This window comes from Carex rostrata, chromosome 5 (assembly GCF_964058835.1).
Source record: "Carex rostrata chromosome 5, lpCarRost1.2, whole genome shotgun sequence".
NCBI classification, from domain to species: domain Eukaryota; kingdom Viridiplantae; phylum Streptophyta; class Magnoliopsida; order Poales; family Cyperaceae; genus Carex; species Carex rostrata.
In genome coordinates, this window is record NC_135922.1 from 6,052,264 (window position 1) to 6,076,098 (window position 23,835).

At 34.4% G+C, this 23,835-nt stretch overlaps 3 protein-coding genes and 1 pseudogene across 8 annotated transcripts; all 4 read left to right on the forward strand.

Annotated features, from left to right (window-relative positions):
• The first annotated feature begins 444 nt into the window (after positions 1–444).
• LOC144553764 (uncharacterized) lies at positions 445–3,110 on the forward strand. Its single transcript, XM_078301963.1, has 2 exons — positions 445–772; positions 2,911–3,110. Exons 1-2 carry the CDS (start codon positions 445–447, stop codon positions 3,108–3,110), a joined length of 528 nt encoding a protein of 175 aa, XP_078158089.1.
• Positions 3,111–5,259: 2,149 nt separating this feature from the next.
• LOC144553765 (uncharacterized) lies at positions 5,260–6,655 on the forward strand. The gene is made up of 2 exons (XM_078301964.1): positions 5,260–6,447; positions 6,647–6,655. Exons 1-2 carry the CDS (start codon positions 5,260–5,262, stop codon positions 6,653–6,655), a joined length of 1,197 nt encoding a protein of 398 aa, XP_078158090.1.
• Positions 6,656–10,485: 3,830 nt separating this feature from the next.
• Positions 10,486–13,873, forward strand: LOC144554614 (uncharacterized; annotated as a pseudogene). The gene is made up of 6 exons (XR_013511666.1): positions 10,486–10,511; positions 11,001–11,107; positions 11,631–11,728; positions 11,919–12,025; positions 12,563–12,630; positions 13,350–13,873. The product of XR_013511666.1 is annotated as an uncharacterized LOC144554614 (transcript).
• Positions 13,874–14,035: 162 nt separating this feature from the next.
• LOC144554608 (putative aldo-keto reductase 1) lies at positions 14,036–23,146 on the forward strand. 5 transcript variants are annotated; one of them, XM_078302923.1, is made up of 12 exons: positions 14,036–14,267; positions 14,347–14,517; positions 14,874–15,077; positions 15,282–15,454; positions 15,633–15,729; positions 16,221–16,374; positions 16,554–18,518; positions 20,380–20,509; positions 21,001–21,095; positions 21,677–22,238; positions 22,714–22,759; positions 22,845–23,146. In XM_078302923.1, the coding sequence occupies exons 1-7, from the start codon at positions 14,226–14,228 to the stop codon at positions 16,733–16,735; spliced, it is 1,023 nt and encodes a 340-aa protein (XP_078159049.1). In that variant the 5' UTR covers positions 14,036–14,225; the 3' UTR covers positions 16,736–18,518; positions 20,380–20,509; positions 21,001–21,095; positions 21,677–22,238; positions 22,714–22,759; positions 22,845–23,146. The 5 variants fall into 5 exon arrangements, with proteins under 5 accessions (XP_078159049.1, XP_078159050.1, XP_078159051.1 ...); XM_078302924.1 differs by lacking the exons at positions 22,714–22,759; positions 22,845–23,146 and having other exon boundaries at positions 22,006–22,441; XM_078302925.1 differs by lacking the exons at positions 22,714–22,759; positions 22,845–23,146 and having other exon boundaries at positions 21,005–21,095; positions 22,006–22,441.
• Positions 23,147–23,835: the final 689 nt, after the last annotated feature.

The following is a 23,835-nucleotide window of genomic DNA, read 5'->3' on the forward strand; positions in this document are numbered from 1 at the left end:
TGATCAGGTCCGTTGATCAAATAATTGATAAACGGTTGAGATTTGGAGGTTTAATTGAGGCATGAAAAATGGAGGCAGTGGAACCCTCCTCTTTTTTATTAGATAGTGTTCACCAACCTGTTCAAGTTGCCATGTGGTCGTGCCATATGGGCGGGGACTTGATCTGGTGTGGCAAGAGAAGAACAACAATATATAGTCCGTTGTAATAATTATAACTTAGAAGTGAAAAAATAAATAATAGCTGTCCCGAACCTGCAGCATGATTTCCTATGCGGTGTGTGACACAGTAAATAAACCCACGGGTTGTTTACCAACTCCATGACTCCGCTGAAGCAATTTCAATCAATTTGCACAAGTCTAGTCTTTGTTTTTCCTTTTCTTGAGAAATGCCCATAGACATACACCAGTATACAGAGTAGAGACTAGAGAGAGAGATTCAATTTAATGGCATCTGGACTGTTTTATTCCCTCCAATCCCTCTCCACCAAGCTCCTCGAGGCCATTCGGGGCACCACTTCCCCTGTTACCGATCGCGACAAAAGTGTCAGAGAGGATTTGGAGAAGCTGAGTCGGATGCTTGAGTGGATCCAGGCCGTTCAACAGGATGCTGAAGAGAGGGAAATACACGACAGCTCTGTTCGTCTGTGGCTGGCGGAGCTGAGAGGTGTGGCCTACCAAGCAGAGGATGTGCTCGACGACTTCTACTACGAGGTGCTCAGATCCATAGTGGAGAGCGGAGATGCTGCTATCGAGGCCTACCATAGGGACGGGGGTATGCTTTTAATTATATCTTTTGGTACTTCAATTATTGCACACAAGATGTTCGATGAAAGGTCTGATGACTATTTCATCGGTGTACGGAAACCTAGCTAAATTTACCACACTGTTGTCTTATCAGCTTTCATGTATGTATGCTAGCTCATGTGAGTTTAGTTGTTTAACATTTATCCATAGAAGGAAAAATCGGCTGAGTCAAACCGGAATCGGCCCAGTCGGACCGGAATCAGCCGTCGGCCATCCGATTTTGTATCGAGTTCCTTGGTACGCGATTTTTCAGCGAAAAACCGGTTCAAACAGGCCGAGTCAAGCGATTATTCGTTGATTCTTCTTCTGTGGATCGATTCTTGACGTTGATTCTGATTATTTGTAGCAATTTTTCATAAAAAAACGAAGTGCTACGACCTCAAGTCGGATTTCGGTGTGAAATCTGTTATTTGACTAGATCAAACTGCTAATTGGAGAAGAAAGCTGGTTCTCAGATCATCAAGGGCCCCTCGTCAGAACGAGATGGCCCACCTGTCTTGAGTGGGACCTATTCAGTCAGAGGGTTAAGGGGGTATTGTGCATCAGTTTTAGTGAGGAGATTTAGGGATTTTTTTTTTTCAATTGGGTTAGGGCTATTAAAGATATCTATTTATGCGCCCAATAAAGAAATCCCTAAATCTGATTTTTTTTTTTTAAAAAATCTTAATATTATCACTATTATTTTTATATATCATATATTTCTTTGTTTTTAACCCAATAAACCGTTTGGCGGTTTTCTAAAATCACATACAAGTCCTTGTAGTCTTAAATAAGCTCAAATTAAGTCTTAAATAAGCTCAAATTAAGTCTAAAACCAAATATCAAATCAAACCGAGTACAAAACAAGCTTCTGTCAAAAATATCTGAGTTTTCAATCAGATTCGGTTGATTCTAACCGATTATCTGCTGAAGTGACTGATTCTGATTCTAATTTTTCCTTCTATGCATTTAACTTTACTGGCATAGTGCCTAAGTGGTTAGATGATAGAATGCAACTGAAATATCACAATTGTGCATCCTCATTGCCTAAAAAAGATTATAGCTTTGGGACTTTAACCCTTGTATACTCAACCTGCAAGCAGAGTTGCTGGCAGAGAGAGTATCACACGAAGGGGGATGTAGAGGCAATACCATAGTAGGAAATATTGATATCGGGATCGGGATCGATCCCAGCCGATACTGATCTGGGATCAGGGTATCGGCTGGTATCGACCGATTCGGATCGGAAAATCGGATTTTTTGGTCAGAATCTTGTTTTACACTAAAAAGGAGAAAAAAAATTAATAAAAAATTAATTTGTCAATAATTTATGTTTAGATAAATAATTACAATCAAATAATCCACTAATACAAGTATTAAAACTATAAACACACTCTTTCACTGCCAGAAACTATATCGTGCTGGCTGGATCACTTCATCGTCATTTGTATTATAATAAAAATTGGGATATTGTTATCCACAACAACAAAAAAGACATTGTAGAACCAAATGAAATATTGTTAACATCTTTAATCACGGGTTCATATTTCTCTATTTCAGCATGTGCATAGTTTATACTTTATTTAATCAATCATGGGTTCAAGTTTTTAGACGAATAATGACTAGAATCGGACCAAAATAGCAGAAATTGGACGAAAAACACAAAATTCTCGAATGTCGGCTTGGTATCGGATCATTGTCGGGCTATATCGATACGTATCGGCCAATCCGGATCGGTATCGGCCAATATTTCCTACTATGGGCAATACTGTTGAGAAACAACATCAATGCAGAAGAACAAAGTAGCTGTGTTGTATGTTGAATTTAATTTTTTCTATGAATGTTGTCGTATAAGTTGTAATTAATGCTCATTTTATTTTACTACACTCACCTTGGTAGCCTCGACCACAAAGTAATTTTAAAGAAAAAAAAAAAAAACTTATGCACTCCATACAAAACAACGCAAAGGTAAAAAAATAGAAAACCTAAAATTATCCTTGGGTAACCCTTGTGTTAGATTTTTATTGACTTCTCAATGAATATGTAAAAGACTAAGAGAATATATTTTTTTTATTTTTTAAATAATTATGGGGATACTAAGAGAAATTTTGATATACAAATCTACAGGGACTAAGAGAAAATTTGTTGAGATGTACACATCAACCCCCCTTGCTTCTTATTCATTTACTATTACCAAGGCGTCGATTCCAGATGGCATGGATGAACAAATCAAGGGTATAAGAGAGAGGTTTGAAGAGATTTCAAATGCACGTAGGGATCTTCATTTCAGGGAGGAGGATGGGACCCGGGTAGTTAGGGATCCATAAATTTGTCCACAGACCAGCTCCCATATGGACAAGAGAGCTATTTTTGGTAGGGAGGAGGAGAAAGAGAAGATCATTAGCCTCTTGAAACCTTCAAATGGTCCTGATTTTATGGTTATTCCCATTGTTGGAATGAGTGGGTTCGGTAAGACCACGCTTGCCCAGCTTGTTTACAATGACTCTAGGATTTGTCAGTTTTTTAACAAGAGATGTTGGATATCTGTATCTGAAGATTTTGATCTAGTGCGGCTATCCAAAGCTATTATTGACTCGGTGAGTGACAACCCTTGTGAGTCCTTTGAACTAAGCAAACTTCAAGATGTTCTCAAGGGAAAGATAAGAGGTATTGCCTTGTTTCTCGTGCTAGATGATGTTTGGAATGAAAAAAGAAACTCGTGGGAGCGCTTTCGGGTTGGTTTTTTTGGTGCTAAATTTGTAAGAATTTTGACAACTACTCGCAATACCTTGGTTGCTACGATCATGCAGACAACATCACCTTTTCAATTGGGTTCATTACCTGAGGGAAATTGTTGGTCACTGTTTAAGCATTTTGCTTTTGGTAGTAAGGAGACAAATGAAAATGTAAATCTACAGAAGATTGGTTGTGGTATTGTCAAAAAGTGCAAAGGCTCACCTTTGGCCATAAAGGCACTTGGAGGCATTCTCCGACATGAAATGGATGAAGAGAAATGGAGAGAAATTTTGGAGAGTGATATATCAAAAATAGATGAGACTGGAGAGATTATACAAGCATTACAGTTAAGTTACCAGAAATTGCCACGACATCTTAAGCCATGTTTCCTTTATTTATCCATGTTCCCGAAAGATACGCCATTTGAAAAAGACATGGTGGTTAGGTTCTGGATGGCACAAGGCTATATTAATGGCAATACAAGGAAATTGAAAACATTGGAAGAGATTGGAAACGAGTACTTCGATGAATTGCAAAGCAGATCACTTGTTAATTGTGGGTCTTTCACTGGGTACTTATTGCATGATTTAATACATGATCTAGCAAGATCCATTTCGCAAGAAGCATACTGACCTGTTTTAGAAAATGACCAACACTACAATGGTCCATGCGAAGTATACCATCTGTACGTAACAAAACAAGATCAATTTTTGAGTTCTCTTTTAGCACCTATTAACTACTGGTCTGTTAGAACATTTGTAAAGGAATATCCAAGAAGTCAGAACTTTGAGTTAGCAATCTTCTCCGAGATTGTTTGTGCGAGAGCTCTTCAGTTGAGGTATTCCTTGTTGCCAAATACACTCGGCATGTTGAAACATTTGCCCTACCTTTCTGTTAAATATTCTCCGATGGAAACGCTTCCTGAAACTTTATGTCTTCTTTACAACCTTCAAACTTTGGATCTGAATAGCTTTTATCTTCGTGAGCTTCCTGAAAACATCAAAAACCTTATTAACCTTCGGTACTTTCAGCTGAGTAGTGGTGAAATCCAGCAGTTGCCTGAATCCATCTTCCTGCTTCGTAACTTGCGTACATTATCATTAAGATATTGTGCAAAACTTAAAGAGCTACCAAGAGGCATAGAGCAGTTAACTAGGCTACGGGTTCTAGATTTACCTGTCTCTCTTATCAGCATGCCATCTGGGATTGGAAAATTAACAACTCTTAAACCTTTGAATGGACATTTTAGTGTCATGGATCATGGCATGAATTTGGGAGAGCTTAAGAATATGAATAAGCTTAGCGGGTTGTTGTGGATATCAGGGCTCAGAGACATCCATGACGTGGAGTGCTCCAAAAATGCCAATCTTGCATCAAAGCTAAATTTACACGAGTTAATTTTAGACTTTCAGGAAGATCACAGTATGGTGAATTGCAAAGCTAAAGAACTCCATCTCCATTTAAATGTCCGTTCAAGTAAGAATGTAAAGAATGAGAATGATGAAAAGATACAGGATGTTGTACTCCAGAGCCTCCAACCTCATGGTAACCTCACAGAGCTTGTAATATTAAATTATGGAGGGCGAGCTTTCCCTTCTTGCATGGTTACTTAATCCATTACTTCCGAAACTGATAGCTCTTACTATAAACTTCCGGACCGAGCCTAACTTCTTACCACCATTTGGTCGACTGCCATATCTTAGATTTCTAAAACTATCAGGTAGGTTTCGTGTTAGAAATATGGGAGATGGATGCAACATATATTCATTGTTGGCAGAATATGGTTCTTCCAAGCAACCCAAGGAACCTAGTTACCCATCACTTGAACTGCTCTCATTGAGAAACACACTCAATTTGGTGGAGTGGCAGGCACATGATGGTGACTTTCCCTGTCTTAGAAAACTCATTATAGAAAATTGTCCAAAATTATGGAAAATCACAACAATTCCACAGGAAGTTAGAGTGATGCTGGTAAAACAATGCGGTTGTCATGAACTTCAGTTCTCGTCAGAATCTAAGATTCAAAATGTTTCGATCTCTAATTGTCCAGATCTTATCTCTATTCATTCCACGGGGAGTGACTTACCTGCTCTTGTGAAAATTTCAGTTCGAGATTGCCCAGAATTATACAAATTTGCAAACATTCACAAACTACCGGCTATTAAGAGTATTACAGTTGATTGTTGCCCTAAATTATGGATATTTCCAATCATTCCAGAAGAACTTAAGATGTTGAAGATTAAAAAATGTGGCTTTCGTGAAATAATCTTGCCATCAAGATCTGAGAACCTAATCATTTCAAACTGTTTAGAGCTAATCTCGATTAATTGGAGGGACATGGGCCTGAAATCTATTGCAGAAGTTAACATTGAATACTGCCCAAAAGTGGAACTCCTAACATGTCCATCAATAATAAGAAGATTGAAGGTACACAAGTGTGGCTTTCGTGAAATTATATTCGGATCAATAACTGAGAACATATCCATCTCAAACTGTCTAGAGCTAAACTTGATCAAATGGAGGGATGGGAGCTTAAATTCTATTAGAGTGGTTAGTTTTGAATATTGCCCAAAATTGGAACTCATAACTATTCCAGTTGGCATATTGTTATTGAAGATACATGAGTGTGGCTTTCGTGAAATCATGTTCCAGTCAGTCTTTATGAATCTAACAATCTCAAACTGTTTAGAGCTAATATCGATTTATTGGAGGGACAAAGGCTTAAATAATGTTAGAGAAGTTAGATTTGAATATTGTCCCAAATTGGAACTCGTAGCCATTCCTGTTGGAACCTTGAAATTGAAGATAACTGACTGTGGCTTTCGTGAAATCATGATGCAATCAGTATCTGAGAACCTAACAATCTCAAACTGTGCAGAACTAATCTTGATTAATTGGAGTGATGGGGGCTTAAATTATGTTGAGGAAGTTACTTTTGAATGTTGCCCAAAAATAGTACTCCCAACTATTTCATCAAGAATCAAGAAACTGAAGATAGCTTACTGCGGTATTCAGGAAATCATTTTTTCTTTACAATCTAGTATTCAAATGGTCGATATCTTTCACTGTCCAGTGCTCACCTCAATTCATTGGGTTAAACTTGAGGATTGTCCTGAATTACAAACAGCATTGTTAAACTTGTGAATATCATACTGTCCTCTTCTCCAGTTTCCTCTGAAGAATTTGTTACAGTCCATGACCCAGAGGGCTGAAATTTATGACTGTCCCAGAATGGATTTGGGCAAAAGATATGTCTATCAGGTAAATAATCACCATGTCATGAGCATTTTATAACCTTTTCATTACTCTACATTCTTTAATTACACTAATATGTTTTACAAATTAGTTTATATTATTTAATTACGCTAATCTGTTTTACTCATGCAACAGAGAGAAACAACGATTGAAATGTTGAATTTGTTTGGGAATAATGAGATCGATCTCTCACGTGCATCAGTCAATTCCACAATTCCACTTCTAGAAAGCCCCTTTACACTGTTCTTAATCAATGAAGATTTTCAACAAGTGGAATCATTAACACCATCAGTTGGGGTGAACTTTCAATGTATAATGCTAAATTTGGCTTCGTTGGTGATACTGAAGACATGCTGAGATGCAGAAAGGTCATATCAGTGACAGGGCTGGATAATCTCAACCACCTCGAGCGCTTGAGCATATCATACTGTCCAGAGATATGCAATTGGAAGGATAAAACACTGCCACTATCACTCAAGTTCTTGGAACTAGATTCTTGTGACATGCTGAGCTCCTTGCCGAATTTATCAGTTCAAAACCATTCGAGCACTCTCAAGGTTCTTGTGATAAAGAAGTGCCCAAGGCTGGCTGTGTTGGAAGGTTTTCAATGACTGATGAAACTGAAAACTGTGGAACTACTACACTGTACGAACATATGCATCTCTCCTGCTACTGATAGCCTCCAATTCAGGCCCCATATTACCATTGGTGATTGTCCTTTGATGAGAGACTGGTGCCAGAGAAACAGCATCACTTACTACGAGGTCTGGGTACAACATTTTAAATAAATTATGTTGTTAGATAATTTAGATGTTAGACCCTTCAAAGTATATTTATTAATAGCAGACCCAACCAGTACCATCTTGCATATATTTTCCGAAATTCCATATATGCTCAACCCTTGATTGATTCACAAAGCATAGAAAAAATATACTGGAAGTTGCAAAAGAATCCATTATACTAATGCTCAAGCCTGGAATATTTTTGGTTTTTTGCAGGACCAAACAGCTTATAATATACTAATGTCCAGTATAAAATCCTGTAGAACAATCCTAGCTTACCTTTCTCGTGTCTAATGTTCATTGGCAGTTGAATCCTATTGACAACCCCCAAGATGATAGAGAAGCTGAACCAGAAAGTGCTGGATCAACATCACAATCAAAAAGTGCAGAGACTAATTTGGGAGTACTAGTCATAGCCAATTTTGACTCGGTCAACAGTGCAACACGAGAAGAAGGAACGGGTCAATCGTTCTAGGCTATCGAGCAGTGAATAATAAATGATCATTTTTACATAGCCAAGTTCTTTTGAACAATAGAATGCACGAATTTAGAAAGAACGACAAGAATCAAACTAATTTGGAATTAATCAAGAACTGGATACAAGAAAGTGTAATAAACTTTAACTTCCTATATTATTTGATGTGTGGTTAGACCTAAAACCTATCTTAATTTTCATGTTTTATTGCATTTTAATTTGTCTTTATTATTATTATTATTATTTTATTTTATTTTTTGGTCAAGAGATGGGATACTGCACATGCAGGTTTAGAGCCCAATTTGACATGAGTGCTGAATTGATTTGCATCTCTCATCAGCTGGCTGTATTTTTGCATTTCTCTCTTTGTTAGCGTATGTGCTGAATTGATTTGTTTATTTCTCTCTTTGTTAGTGCATTCCAAATTTCAAAAGGGAGCAAGGCACTTTCAATAAAAGGATGAAGCAATTATATTGGACAAAAGAACAACAACTGGGGAAATTATGCTTTCCATTCGTGCAGCGATATTTTGGATTTTATTCCCCAAGTGAGGTATGGTGCTTTAATTGCAATATACACTTATCTATAATGTGCTCTCATTCAATATATCATCGTTGGATGTGCTTTGATTTTCACATGGTTTGGAAATTCGGCTGAGTCAACATGGTATCAGTCAGGTCTGATTTGAGTTTCACCCGATTCTTCCGATTTCGACTGATTCATCTATTTCCGATTCCAATTCCAAGTTTCAGAACCATGGATTTTCATCCAACGCACGTCTTGACACAAATTTGATACCTGTTGTATTTAAACACACTTGAGTGATGCTTATTTCCTAAACCCCTATTAATTTAAATTATGGATTCAACTGATATTTACCATTTTTTTCTAAGGGCAATTGTGTTGGATAAGTGCTGCCAGAGGATATATCAGTAACATTCTCAACTAGACTACATGACATTTTTTCTTTTATGCAGGGTCGAGCATTCTTTTGAAGCAAATTGATCTGAGAATGTTGCCTAAACCAAGATAGATAGTATGGTCCAGAATAATTTGTGGCAGTTTTGGTGCCAAAATTCATATAACCATGGGATTTACGTGATAAGTACTGCGCACTCAGCATAGTACAAATCATTTATTTTAACATCAGATTTACCCTTTGAGATTTCAAAAACTCATAAATTTACCCAATTTATTGACATTTTTATTAAAACTCATTTTAAATTTATAAAGTACGTATTATACATTTTATGAAAAAAATGCAGCATGTTTATGAGAAATATCCGGTCGTTTAATTGATCGGTTGTGATAGCAAATAGTTCATTTTGTTGTGATGCATACAATTGTATGCCTAAATACCACTTTATACGCATTAGAAGTAGATAAATGAACCATATCCTTAGAAACTGATCATTTAGAAGTCAGAACATTTTTCTTACACATATTTTTATATTTTTCAATAAAGGATTAAATGGTACTATATAAATATAAAATGAGTTTTAATAGAAAAGTCAATAAATTGATGAATTTATGAGTTTTTGAATTTTAGAAGGGTAAATATAATATTATGAATTTCAGTGGGGAAAATACATAATTTTAAAATTTTTGATGGATATACATGAAGTTCCCCCTTATTTTCCTTTTCAATATCTTTCTATTTTATTTTTCTTGTTTTTGCGCTCCTCCTCCCTAGATATAACATATTCCTTTCCTCCACAATTTTACATTAACCCCTTTAAGTTAGTATTTTTATAAATCTTCAAGAACCTGATTTTAATATAATGATAAAAGACAATATTTTTCGTTGTTGAAAGGTTGTAAGTTCAAAATCTGAATGAGAGTCCTTTAAAAATATGAGTTTGAAAGACTTATTAGATCTCCATCAATCTTTAAAAAAATGTTAAATCTTCAATGTCCTCATCCCTACATATAACATATTCCCTTTCTCCATAATTTTACATTAACCTCTTTAGGTTAATATTTTTATTAAATCTTCAAAAACTAACTTTTAATCTAGTTGCAACAAGCAATATTCTTCACGTGAGAAGTATCAAATTTGAAATCCGAATGAAGATTTTTTAAAAATACATAAATTTTAAAATTTTAAACCCCTTGTTCTATATAAAAGAAAATGTTAATCTGCACGAATTTTAAAGTTATTTGTACAAATCTTGATGCGAAATCGGACTGAATTCGGCCCAATAACCCATTTCATGAGCAGGTATGTAATTAGAATTGCGCTTGGCCTCCACGCCACAGTAGAGCGGAGACACCACACTGAGCCCGCAAATAATCCCGGTCCTCGTAAACCGAATCAGCCTTAGAAGCGCATCCGCCCCACCCCACCACGGTCCACAATACCGGCCCACATCTCTTCTGTTCTCTTCTCCAGTTCTACACCGCAACAAAGAAACAGCAGCTATTTACTTCCTTCGTCGACCTCTCTTCTTCTCTTTCGCGCTGCCAGCCATGTTTAAGAAGTACTCTCTCTCTCTCTCTCTCTCTCTCTCTCTCTCTAGGGTTTCAGATTGGTTCGTTCCAACTTGTGACAGTTCAAGCCTTGAGATTTTGAGATTCGCTATGTTGAGTTCGATCTCATCTCCTAACTTTAAGTGACAGGATTGGGTGCGAATATTATACTAGGTTTAATTTCTGATACTAGGATTTATTCAGTGCATTGTTTATCGATCAGTGGCATTAACATCGTTACAGTTCGTTGGATTCGTAAATATTGCTAAAATTTGAATGGTGAAATCTTTTTTCAGTTTCTCAATGGAAGAATTCATGATTGCTTGCTGTCTGCCAGTGATTTATGTGAAATTTACCAGACAAATTATTTTACCCTTTTGCTTTTGTGCTTCAGAATCAGAATATTTGATTGTTTTTATATAATGAAGTTATCATTTCTGATAATGTATCTAATGTGGCATCTTTTGGTACTTGAATTTTATTTTTTTTTCTATGTGAAGGTTCACTTATGAAGATGTATCTGCACAGAATCAAGTGAAAGCATCAGTTCAGCGAAGTATTCGACAAAGCATTGCTGAGGGGGATCTCCTCTTGTTGTTGTCAAATGGTGAGTTTCTTCTTATCATTTGTTTCAATTTTCATTTATTACATATGCATTTATTGATTTAGTTTCAAAGTTACTCATGTATTTTAACCTAAATTACATGTGACTGGTAAATTTAAGATTTAAATTAAGCTGGTGTGTCTTTTGTACATCATGTTAACAGAATAATCTATAGAGACCTGGAACCCATTATGGAAATTGATTTGGCTTGATTTAAGTCAGATTTTGGCATTCTGTAAATAAAGATTAGCAAAGCTAGGTACAGAACTGTCAATATTTGGTTACCAGAGGTTTGGTACCAGTAAAACATTGTATGGTTTCATTAATGGAAATCGTTGCAAATGATCCCACTTATCTCAAAAAAAAAAAAAAAAAAAAAATCAAGTTGTGTACCTTTTTCTCTTGCTACTCGATCAGTTAGTTTTAGTTTTTTAAAAGTAATACAAAATATTGGGTTTCCATGCCAGCTTGAAATAACCTCTTCTTTTAAATTTTTTGTTATTTTTTCTTGTTTTGTTCTTTGCAGTCAAAACCACCTCAATTTAGTTGTGGTGAACAATGTGCCACTATTTTTCAACATACGAGACGGTCCTTACATGCCAACTTTGCGCCTTCTACACCAATGTACGTTTTTCTTTTTGTTTCATTTTATTATTTTATAATTTTCATTGATCTTTACGTAGTCCTAATTTTGTTTCTGGAAAAAAAATATTATAAGCATACAAAATTTTCTTGATTTAAGTCAGTAAACCTGAATTGACGTTTACTTTCATTGTTTTGAATAAGTAATAACATATGTTATTTTCCTGTTTAGACCGAAGCGCAATAAAATTTGTTCTTTCTGGGGCTAATATAATGTGTCCCTGTCTGACATCGCCAGGTGGTTCCTTGGATGAAGAAGTATTGGAAGAGAGACCTGTGGTAATTTTTTTATTGTTTCTATCAAGGGTTGCATTTTTCGGCTAATTGTATGAAATTATTTTTGTTTGATTTAAAATGTTGGTTTCATGAGTGAAGCTATGGTACCATGCATAGTGCAGATTGGTCCGTACAATGAAATTATTTATATTTTTTAGAATTTTTCTTACTATTTTTTTTATAGGTAAAATATCACTACTTTTTGAATAATCTAGAATTTTTAGATCAAGTGATTTTCTACCTACCTAGAAAAATGTAAATTTTGTTTAACAAGTACATTTTCACATGGAGATCATGTTAGATTGACTATTTGAACTTTAAAAACAGAGATATTGATTCATAGTATAGATCAACCCACGCTGTGCATAGTACCATAGCCTCACTCTTGGTTTCGTCTCACATTTAATTAACAGATATACCAAACTACGAAATGCCATCTCACCTTCAAAGAAAACAAAAAATTAAAGTACCAAATAGTGGTATTAGTTTGGGTAAGATGCTAACTTGGTATTTTTTGTAAATCTGTAAATTCTTTTTCAGGCAATAATGGCCGAAGGTAAAGAGCATGCTTTGGCAATTGGATTTACCAAAATGTCAGCAAAAGACATGTAAGTTAACGGGCAATTTATTTTGCATTATTTTCTTAAGAAATTACATAGAAGTCTGTTTGATCTGCAAAATTCCCATTTTACCTTCTTCGAAACTTAAATATCCTGTAGAATTCAATCCATCAGAACTCTTTATATCTGTTTATTACATAAGTGTCCAATTGTGAAGAGATTTCTTCGCAGGAAATTGTCTTTGTATTGAATTTTCAGATTTGTATACTTCCATATCTCTGGAAACAAAATATTATTTTCTCCAAAGGCTTGTGGATCTTGAAAATGATTCCATGTACTCTGTTGTTGGTTAAGGTCTACACCAGAACTTGGTGCCAGTTGAATTTTCATTATACTGTTAATTTTGTTTCTATTTTATTATTGTTGTTGTAATTTCCTCTCTCTGATTTAGGTAGCTGCATTAAGTTATGAAGTTTCTACTTATTGAGAATCTTTTTATTCTATTGTTGAATCCGAATTGGATGTTAAATTATTGTTGACAGCTAGCGTACGTATATCCTTTTTCATTTTAACTAGTACTACTTTGCTTCATGCGTTATGTTTTTTTTTTTTTTTCTTAATTAAATAGAAAATTTTGGCATGTACTTGCTTGGCAGTACAAGTCGCAATATAAATGCAGTAATTTAGATAACATTTAGTTATCTGTTTCATAATGATCTGCTTGTTAGGAGGTGTCCATTTTTCTGAACTTGATCTATTTTGTGCAGGGCCAACCCCAACCCACCTATTGTCCCAAATTCTGAATATAGTATATCCGTAACAAACTGTGTAGCGGGTAAAACTCAAGTTGGTATTTGTTCGTGTCAGCTGCTTCACGGTTGTATCATAACTTTTGCAGCAAAAAAATTTTGGGGATAAAGAACTGTATATTGTATCTTTTATTTTTCTCCCAAATTATATATTCATCAATGATGACATTTTATTCATATTGTAACATATCAAGTGAATTAGATTTTTAATTGTTTGAAATTAATTATAGTCTTTAAACATCAGCAAACTATAAATTAATGGCAAATTATATGAAATTTTGTTGGTATGTTTCATTCCAAAAGTTTCTTTAATTTAGTCTTATTAAATTGATTTAAAAACAGTATTAAAAATTGTTCATTATGAAGTACATACTGTCTTATTTAATTTTGTGGATTTACATTAATTATATGTGTGAAGAAAATAAATACTTGTTTATAATGTGAACGCATGTTAACAACCCCACTCTTGCTTTTTAAATAGCATCCGTTGTTTTCCTTGTTGAATTTTTTTATAGACTTTTTGAAGAATTTATTTGTTAAATTATTCAAAGTCAAATATGATTCACTTGCATATAATTGATCTCCGCCAGTATTACAAAACTTGATGCGTCCAGTATTTGGCTGAGGGCCTGTGGTCAACACTAAATATTGAAAACAAAATGGATTGTAAGAATTGTTTTATAACTGGAGATGGTTTGGGTCATGCTACTGACTATGATAATATGATGTCACTGCTTCCCTAATCAATTAGTAAAAGTATCATTCCCTAACAGCATAAATATCAAAGCAACTCCTCTCTGTACTTGTTCAAGAGGAAAAACAGAGCAAGCGCAGATGGCCACTTCTAGAGTGAAATTGGGATCCCTGGGATTAGAGGTACTATATATTTTGACACTTTTTTGTAATTCATGCACAGTTAATTTTGCAGGAATAATTAATTACGGTTATTTTGCAGGTATCAAAGCTGGGTTTTGGATGCATGGGGCTCACATCATATGCTTACACCTCTCCGGTTTCTGATGATGTCGGCATATCGATAATAAAACATGCATTTGACAACGGCATCACCTTCTTTGACACCTCTGATGAGTATGGACCTCATACCAATGAGATTTTAGTTGGTAAGGTTAGTTCTAGACTTTGATCTTATTTTGTATTCATACAGAGGATTTAGATTTAGAATTTGTAACCCCAAGCTTAGTGCAATGACATGAGCCATCGTTTCTCTATGGACATATACAGGTTTAATTTTTGAAAATAGCATCTTAAAAATGCCAGAGTGAACCGGGAGCCTTTAATAAAAAACATTAATGTTGCTTTCATACTTGATTTTGGGAAATTCAACAGAAAAATTAAGTTTGGTCAATTGTTTTTTATATTTACTGAAAGGAGCTAGGAAATAAAACTAACAAATCCATTTGTAGTGGCCAACCAAAAAATTTCTTATTTTCCAAATTACTTACAATGGCCTTCACATATCAGGCTCTTAAGCACTTGCCAAGGGAAAAGGTGCAAGTGGCTACCAAATTTGGGCTTTCAAGAAATGTTGCTGGAAATCTAGTGATATGCGGCAAGCCAGATTATGTCCGTGCGTGTTGCGAGGCAAGCCTTAAAAGACTTGAAGTAGAGTACATTGATCTCTACTACCAGCACCGGATTGATACAACCATTCCAATCGAGGAAACTGTAATTACGTTCTTATCCTATTAATTCTTTATTACTGCTAATTAACAATTATCAATTGATTGGGCCTGCTCATCGATGCCCAAAACCTTAATTTGGTAGACAAATAGGAGGCCACAAGTTCTAGAGATTTGTTTACTTAAAGTAATACCAATCAGTAACCAGTAGCCTTATTAGATTGAGTTTTTGATCTATATATATATATAGGTTGGAGAACTAAAGAAGCTAGTTGAAGAGGGGAAGGTGAAGTATATAGGATTGTCGGAGGCAAGTCCTGATACAATTAGGCGTGCACATGCGGTGCATCCAATCACTGCTTTGCAGATGGAATGGTCCCTCTGGTCCCGTGATATCGAGTCACAAATTGTGCCACTTTGTAGGTAATTCTTTTTTCTTCTATCAAACATGCTAAAATATGGTAGAATAGGATAAGTGCCTGTGATGAATTTTATGAAGGTTCTTTCATATGCAACTGCATATGAGAAAAAAAAAACCCAATGAAACACACATATATGAGCATTGTTAAGGTTACTTACTTGTTGCATTTTGGTTGTACAGAGAACTTGGCATAGGAATAGTAGCCTACAGCCCCCTTGGTCGTGGATTTTTCGGTGGAAGGGGAGTTGTTGAAGAATTAAAGGACGGCTCATATTATGTAAATTTTAAACCATATTTTTTTTTGCCTTACTCTGACAAATTCACCTTCAGTTTAAGTATGTAGTAATGATTTTGTTAATCTTAATTTCATATGGAGATAATCAAGAACTATACTACAAGCACAAATTCAAGAGTTAAATTAGTAATACAGAATCAAATAATGAATAAAACAAATTACTAAACCTAGTAGTTTACTAGTAAAGAGATTTACTGGTGCGGTACAACATTCCATTTGTAATCCTTGGCACGGTTATCCAATCATTATCTCAAACTAATTTTCCTTCTGATTTTTTGTTTATTGTATGAAAATCAAACCCCAATTAAACAAAAATCAAAATTGAATTACTGATTCAAAGCTCTACAAAATAATGATACAATGTTACAGACCACCCTTCATAATACCAGAAAATGGTGTGTATTGCTTTGTATCTCGAAGATAAGTACAGGTTGCTCTTACTAAACTAATTATTTTTCTTTACTGGAAAATAGACAAATCACCCAAGGTTTGTGGGGGAGAATTTAGAGAAGAACAAACATTTGTTTTTTCGGCTTGAGAGTCTAGCGAAGAAGCACAAATGCACAACTGCTCAACTAGCCCTGGCATGGGTTCTTCACCAAGGGGATGATGTGGTTCCCATCCCAGGTTTGCTTGATTTATTTTCTATCACATTCCTTCTGAAATAATTATTTTTAGAAAGCAAATATTCCTTCTCAAATGGTTATAAACAATATGGTTGTTATTATTAACTTATTTAATGTAAGGTTAATTGAAATGGTATATAAATTAATGAAAAGTAACTATATTTTTGTGGGTTATGCCAGGAACCACCAAAGTTAAGAACTTGGAGAGCAACATAAGTGCACTGAAATTGAAACTCTCAGATGAGGACATTAAAGAGTTAATTGATCTAGTAAATGCAGATGATGTGGCAGGTAGTAGATCACTAGGTGGAAATGAGAGTACACAGTGGAAATATGCAAATACACCACCTCTCAATCAGTGAGAAAAATATTATATATATATATATATATATATAAATGATATGGCTGAAGAGATAAAAATAAACTTTTTCGACGATTTACTATTTTCATTTACTTTCCTTTTTAATTTACATTTTTGATGATTTACTATATATGAATGATCTATTATATTGCAGTTACTTTCATTTTATTTTTGTTTTGTTGGTAAAAAAATATATGTAGCGTCTTTTAACTGCACATATCTAATGACCAGGCACAAATCAAATAATCACATAAAACCTTATAAAGAAGCAGCAGCAAATGATCTCTCCAAAGTAACTGTTAAGGTCTTTATCAAGGATAGGTGGAATATCAATAATTCCAATAAATAAAGTCGCAAATTTTGCCCTATATTTTATTTTTCAATGTTCAGTGAATTTGATTGATGTGGTCTAGTACTCTAGTGTCCACACAGGTGTTTGGAATTGTTAGTCTTACATAAATCAAGATGTGATAAAAAAAAATGGTTAAATCTTAAATTTTTTTATTGTTTTCGTGCTATAATACGAAAAAGAAAAAAAAAATGAAAGGGACTGTTATTTAATAGATGCGAAATGTCAAATAAAATAAAAACAGGTTGATTTGAAACTTACTGTTTTGTAAATTTAATTAAATTGTAGACAGGTTGCATGTTAGTCTTGATATGTTTTGAAATTATTTAACAATGTGTTAATTAAAAACTTATTATTTATAAGTCAAGCTTAATTATTTAAATAGTTAAGTCATGTTTACGAATAATAATTAAGTCATCTTTACGATTAATGATTAAGCCCTGTTTACGAGTAAATTTCAAGTCTTGTAAAACCGAAGTTTGTAATTGTTGGAACTTACGTGATTAATAATGAATGAATCCGACATTAATTTAATAAAATATTTAGGCAAATTTTCGTAAAGATATAGTCATTTACATGATTAATGAAATTTAGACAATATTTAAAGAATGAATCCGAGATTAAATTTAATAAAATATTTTGAATTGATAGACTAGTGAAATTTAAGCAATTAATAAACTAATCCAACATTAATTTTTTTAAATGACAATGCTTTAACATGATATTGATAAAATTTATACCAAAACATAATGCTAGAACATTTTTATTTCATTGGTAAATAATTTTGACAAATTAAATTGTATAGTTGTACATGCATCTTATATCAATGACTTGTGTCAAACATATATGACCATAGAACATCAACTCTTGCTAGGTGAGATAACGAATGAACAACGACAAATGTTGTCCGTTGGTCGATCAGAACCGTTCAAATCAAAGAGTGTTCCACTAATTTCATTGTAGGTGAGTTTGATCTAATTTGATGTTCATTTACACATCCATCCAAGCGACGAAGTATAGTGACATTGTAGGGCTATAAATATTACACATTGGATCGAAACTTATAATTATTGGAACTCTAAATTTTTGTTGTTGTTAGGTTCCTAGTACTAACTTGATTACCCGTTGTTAGGTTCCTAGTTAGGCGTCATTTTATTGCAGATCGATCGTAGATTACCCGTTTGAAAATGAACGGTCTAAAAATGTTTTCTAAATCTGAAGGGGCATATATTGATTGAAGTTTATAAAAGTAACATGTATAAGTATTATTTCGTCATATAAGATGTAATTTTTTTTTTTTAATTTGTTCATATGTATTGTTGTACAAGCATTAGGTGATGCGAAAATATGAAGATTCCATGCCATTCGATAAGCGAAGAACGGTCATGATTTATTCTTTTGAATAGTTGTGGGAAGGGAGTCCTTATACTCTGAGGTAACATAATATTTCTCTTTAAATCTGACCCTAGGTGATGCACATTTTTCTTTAATATTCGTTCCTAATGATGATCTAACGGCCTCAATATAAATACAAATATTATGTTACCTCAGAGAATATGAATTTGTGGGTAAGTATCCCAGCGCGAAACAAAGAACCTTCTCCTCTCAGACTCTCTGGACTAAGAACTCTTTTTTTTCATCTCCCTCGTTCACTGCCTCCAATTATTTTTCCATTCCCTCAATATTCACTTCCCTCCTTACACCATGTTTGGATGGAGAGTAGAGGAAGGAATGGGAGGTTAAGAATAGAAGGGAATAGAATGGAATAGAAATAAAGATTAGCATATTTAACCTTTTCGCGTTTGGATGATTAATGAGAGAAAATAAATTTAACTTTCATTTCCGTCTTATTTCTTGTTTGGTTGATTAAAATTTAGGAGATTAATGAGAAATTCGGTGACTGTTGTAGATTTGAGGAAAAAATCTTGTATGAAAATTATATATGTAAGATATAGGGTTGGGCATTTGTATTATTTTTTCTAAAAATATTTGTAACAAAAAAAAATTTCATCCGTTACACCTCAATTTAGAAGGGAAACCGATTCTATTAATTATAATAATAAAGAGTTAATCCTTTCAACTCCTGTATCCTTCATCTCCGATATAATTTTAACAACCAAATACAATTCAACGGAAAGTTTTTGTTCCTTTCCATTCCCTCCCTTACTCTACTCTCCATCCAAACAAGGTGTTAGAAACTCCTAAATTTTCCATTCCCTCAATTTTCAGTGAATTTTCCATTCCCTCTTAGACTCATTTTTTCATCTCCCGCTCTAGCTCCCTCTTCCTCGTAGCTACCACTTTCGCCCCTCTCCCTCTTCCTCACAGATCGCCTCTCTCCCTCCAGTCCTCCTTCGTAGCTACTCCACCACCTCCTCCGTCGCACCCTAAACCCTAGCGACCACCTCCACTGCTCACTCGCTAGTCATCCTCCGCCGCTACTACACCACTAAACCGTAGAGGCAATTTCAGAATATCAACTATGTTTGTCACAATATGGGTACAAATGAAAACAAAGCTCTTCGAAATGTATTCACTAAACGATCGAAGCCCCTTCTCCACCATGAAAATAAAAGAAAAGGGGAGGCCAACTCAGCGGCTTTCAAGGTGTTTGATAAAATGCTCAAGTCAAAGTTTTTCTTTTTGTACTTATTATTTGTATTTGACGGTTTAAACTTGATTGCTTATGGGGCTTTGTCATACTGTTTGTCTGTACATCATTCAGAGGGTAAAGAATGGCTAGTCACGGTTTAGGGCTTATGGGGCTTTGTCATTTTTTTTTTCAAATCCTAACCCAATGAAAGCATTAATTTGAAACACTAAACATGTGGTTAAAAAACAATTACACTGGAGCTGTATTAGTAAATCCACGTTGGCTGGATAAGGACATAAGGTTCCCCACTTAACTGAACAAAACATGTACCCTTGTAATTCTCAAATTAATTGTCTGCATTTATTCCTTGTGCCAGCTGGACCAATTTCAAATCAAACCAATGATCCTTATAATGCAACAGAGACCTTGAGATTACTTAATTAGTGCAATCTCGGTTTTTTTCTTTTCTTAATAGTTTCTGGCCTAATTGGTGTAAAAGCAATTAACAGATCTGTTGAACCCTTTCTCTCTCTTGACGAAAATTTGGACCACAGATCTTAAATCTTTAGTCCTTGGTACCAGAACTGTACCAGTTGCAGTACTTGACCATTACATACTACTTCCATACAATACCTGACCGTGTACGATCACTAACTGTACTCAAACCATCACTTAAAATTATTACTTTTTCTAAATTTTGTAGAGGCTGTATGAATTTGGGGCTCGCCGAGTCATAGTGACTGGTACAGGGCCACTGGGGTGTGTACCGGCCGAGCTAGCACTAAGAAGCTGTGATGGCAATTGTGACTACCTCAAAAATCCACAAGCTTTTGGTGAGTACCTAAATTGATTTCTTGCCAGTAAAATAAAAGAAATAGAACTGAAGTCGAACTATTGATTCAGATTAATAGATAATTGAATTTGATTATGTGCTGTCCATTTTGTTAGGAAATGAAAAGAAAATGAAAATATATAACAAAATTTGATTATGTGCTGTCCACTTAAGTCTAACTTTTCATTCTCATTTTCTTTTCTTAGTTGTTTAGAAGTTGCAAATTTGAATATATGACTGATGCCATTAGATGGTTCAAATCTTTGAATTTATATATTTAGGTATTTCCTAGTTAATTAGTGCTCTTTTTAAATTGAATATATGACTGATGCCACTGCTGTCCCTTCCTTTTCCCCTTCCTTAACCTATCCCTAATTCCCCTGTAGAAGAGGCAACATGCTAAAGAGTTGGTTCAATTATTTTTTTTATCTTGTTATTATTCTTTATTTTTCATCTATTTTGTGCTTTTAAGTGAAACAATACTCTTGTCAGACAGAAATGATAGATCAAACAAAGGCACGTTTTTGTTGGCGTGGCTGGGGTTAGGGGTTGTATTTTGGTGGAAGGTGTCGCTTTGGCTACCTCAGGTGAGAACTAACTCTGATTTACTGCTACTTTTTTCAATTATGTGTCGAAATTGTTTAATTACTCTCAATTGCGTCATTGTTGTTCTATCTCAAGCGATAAGCTTTCCATATACTTTTGTGCAATCATCTTATATGTTTAATTGGAGCAGGTTTGGGAATGTATCTGGTACAACCAGCTGTAGCACATGTCTTATTTATTAGAATGAGTATGAGTTTGGTTCTCCTTGTTATGCATTGTTCTTCAATCACTTAGGCTAAATTAATTAAAATGAGAATCAGGTTCTCGATCTGTATTTAGTGAATGTTTTATCAAATCCATTTACACATTGTGTCATTTGGAATTACCTCTTCTCTACCAGCATGTATAAAAAATTGAGTTTCAGTTCCTTTTCAAAACTTAACAATTTTTAATTCAAATTACATAGGCTCAAGGTTTTAGAATGCATGTGTGTGCTTATACATGTATGCTGTCAATTCTAGTAAATTAGTTCAAATAAGTTCATCAATTTTATTTCAGTCAACATCCAGTTGACTTTTCATGATTTTTAACAAACTGGGATTGAGTTGGTTGTACATTTCAGATTTTGTTTTAAGAATCTTGAGGGAGCTTTGGGAAAGGGCATTTGAGTGTTTTTTAATGTGATTATGTTTTTAATTTGATGCAAATATAAAGATTGAGTTTTTCCTGACTGTGAGCATGAAACTGAAATGAAACTTTTGTTTTACATTTTCCAACCATTTTATTTCACATTCTCATTAACTATACGACTTTAGGTTGTAAGGAAAATTTCTTTCATTCATTAAGATTTGTGGAAAATACATAAATACAGGGAAGTTTCTTTTCTATTATAAATTAACTGTCTTTTAAAACTTGAATTTGTATGCATAATTTAATTTTTGCATGGTGCAGATCTTAGGAGAAGAGGATAAACCTTGTGTCAATCAGTGTCATGGCAAGTTCACAACATGGTACCTAGCCGATTGTACCAGTTGATGATTTGATCAACCCAAGGGTGAAATATCTGAATCCGTCAAACACTGGCAATTACTGATCATGCAACTGCACTTGTACTAGCTGGAGTTCTAGTAATCTGACTTGCATATGGTGAGCCTAATTTCAACACACCTGCTGCCATCAGTGTGGTAATAACTGTAACTTCTTTGTCCAACTTTGAGATATTTATTCAATCAGGGAAAGTAATTTGTATAGGAGGAACATGACATGTCAAGTGTCTCTGACAGTCCATGTTCGCACTTAGAAATACCATATAGATAACCAAGTCTTGTACCAGTGCAAAAAAGCAAAGAAATGCAAAAGAAATTCCAACTGGTACACAATATGACCACCAACAACAGCTAAAAGAAAACTGAACAGTAGGTAGGGGTAAAAAGGTCATCACAAAGTTCCCTGCTTGATTTTACATATTTAGGATGTTTCTGGTATTTTAGAAGTGCATCTGTATCTCATCTTTGAAAAATATAAAAACCATTAAATAAAATATAATGTTTACTGTACACTACCCCTGACCCCTGTAGAGAGGACTTGTTTCAGTTCCCTTATTCTTTTTTTATTTTCTTGCTTATGTCTTCTTAAGTTGTTGTTTGACATTGATCAAAGGTATAACAAACACCAGGAGTGATGCCAATATGATAGCAATGGAGAGGTCGTGGTAAATTTTAGTTTTTTTTTTTAATTGTAATCCAGACACTTTCATTTGTAAGCATCAAGCAATGTGTCCTTCTTTACAGATTCCGACAAAAACAAAATCAGATGAGCTATTAGATGTGAGAAACATGCTCGAGAATGAAAAAAACTTGAGACAATCATCTCAAGATGAGATCGTTGACCTTAGAAATCAAGTACAACACTGTAAAAAATGAGGTGTGCAGTCGCATTTTTTTCATAATGTTTTATGCGGATAGTGCCACTAAATATTACGATCATTGTTTGTTTTTACTATTGCCATAATTATTGGGTTTAGTTACATCTTTTCTAACTTTAATTCACATCCTTGTATTCTATACTTGTGTAAATTCTAAAAATCCTTGTATTGGTCCGTGTTTGTGGGAGAGGTGTATTGGTCTGTATTGAACTTCCCCCCTTTCAGCTAGCCACTTGGACCCCTTCATCAAGTAAAAGAATTTAATTAGACATTAAATGAATGGTTTTGTAATATTTTGTTTTCCAATTGGCTAAATTAATTGCTTATCTCAGATATTTGGGAGAATTTTATCTAAAACCAGAATGCTTAAGTTTCAAAACTAAAGTTATTTTATATGCTGTTATAGTTCGTAGATATCTGATTTATAGTTATATTCACTATTGAAAGGGAGAAAAAAAAATGAGAAATAAAGATCTGTGAAAAGTAATTCGAAATTATTAACTTGAGCCAGTCCATGCAAATTATTGGATAAGACAATCCAGATTAATAACATGGACTTTTGGTTAAGTATTAACATGGACTCTAGAATAAAATAATATAAACAGGGTCAGTGAAACAATAACATGGGACACAGCCCTTGCAAAAAAGTCTAATCCAACAATCCAGATTAATAACATGGGTGACTGATTCAGTATTAATATGGACCCTAGAATAGAATAATATAATCGGTATCAATGAAACAATAACATGGGTGGCTGGTCCAGTATTAACATGGACCCCTATAATAAAATAATATAAACAACATCATTCAAACAATAACATGGGTGAGCTCTTGCAAAAAGTATGTCCTAACTATT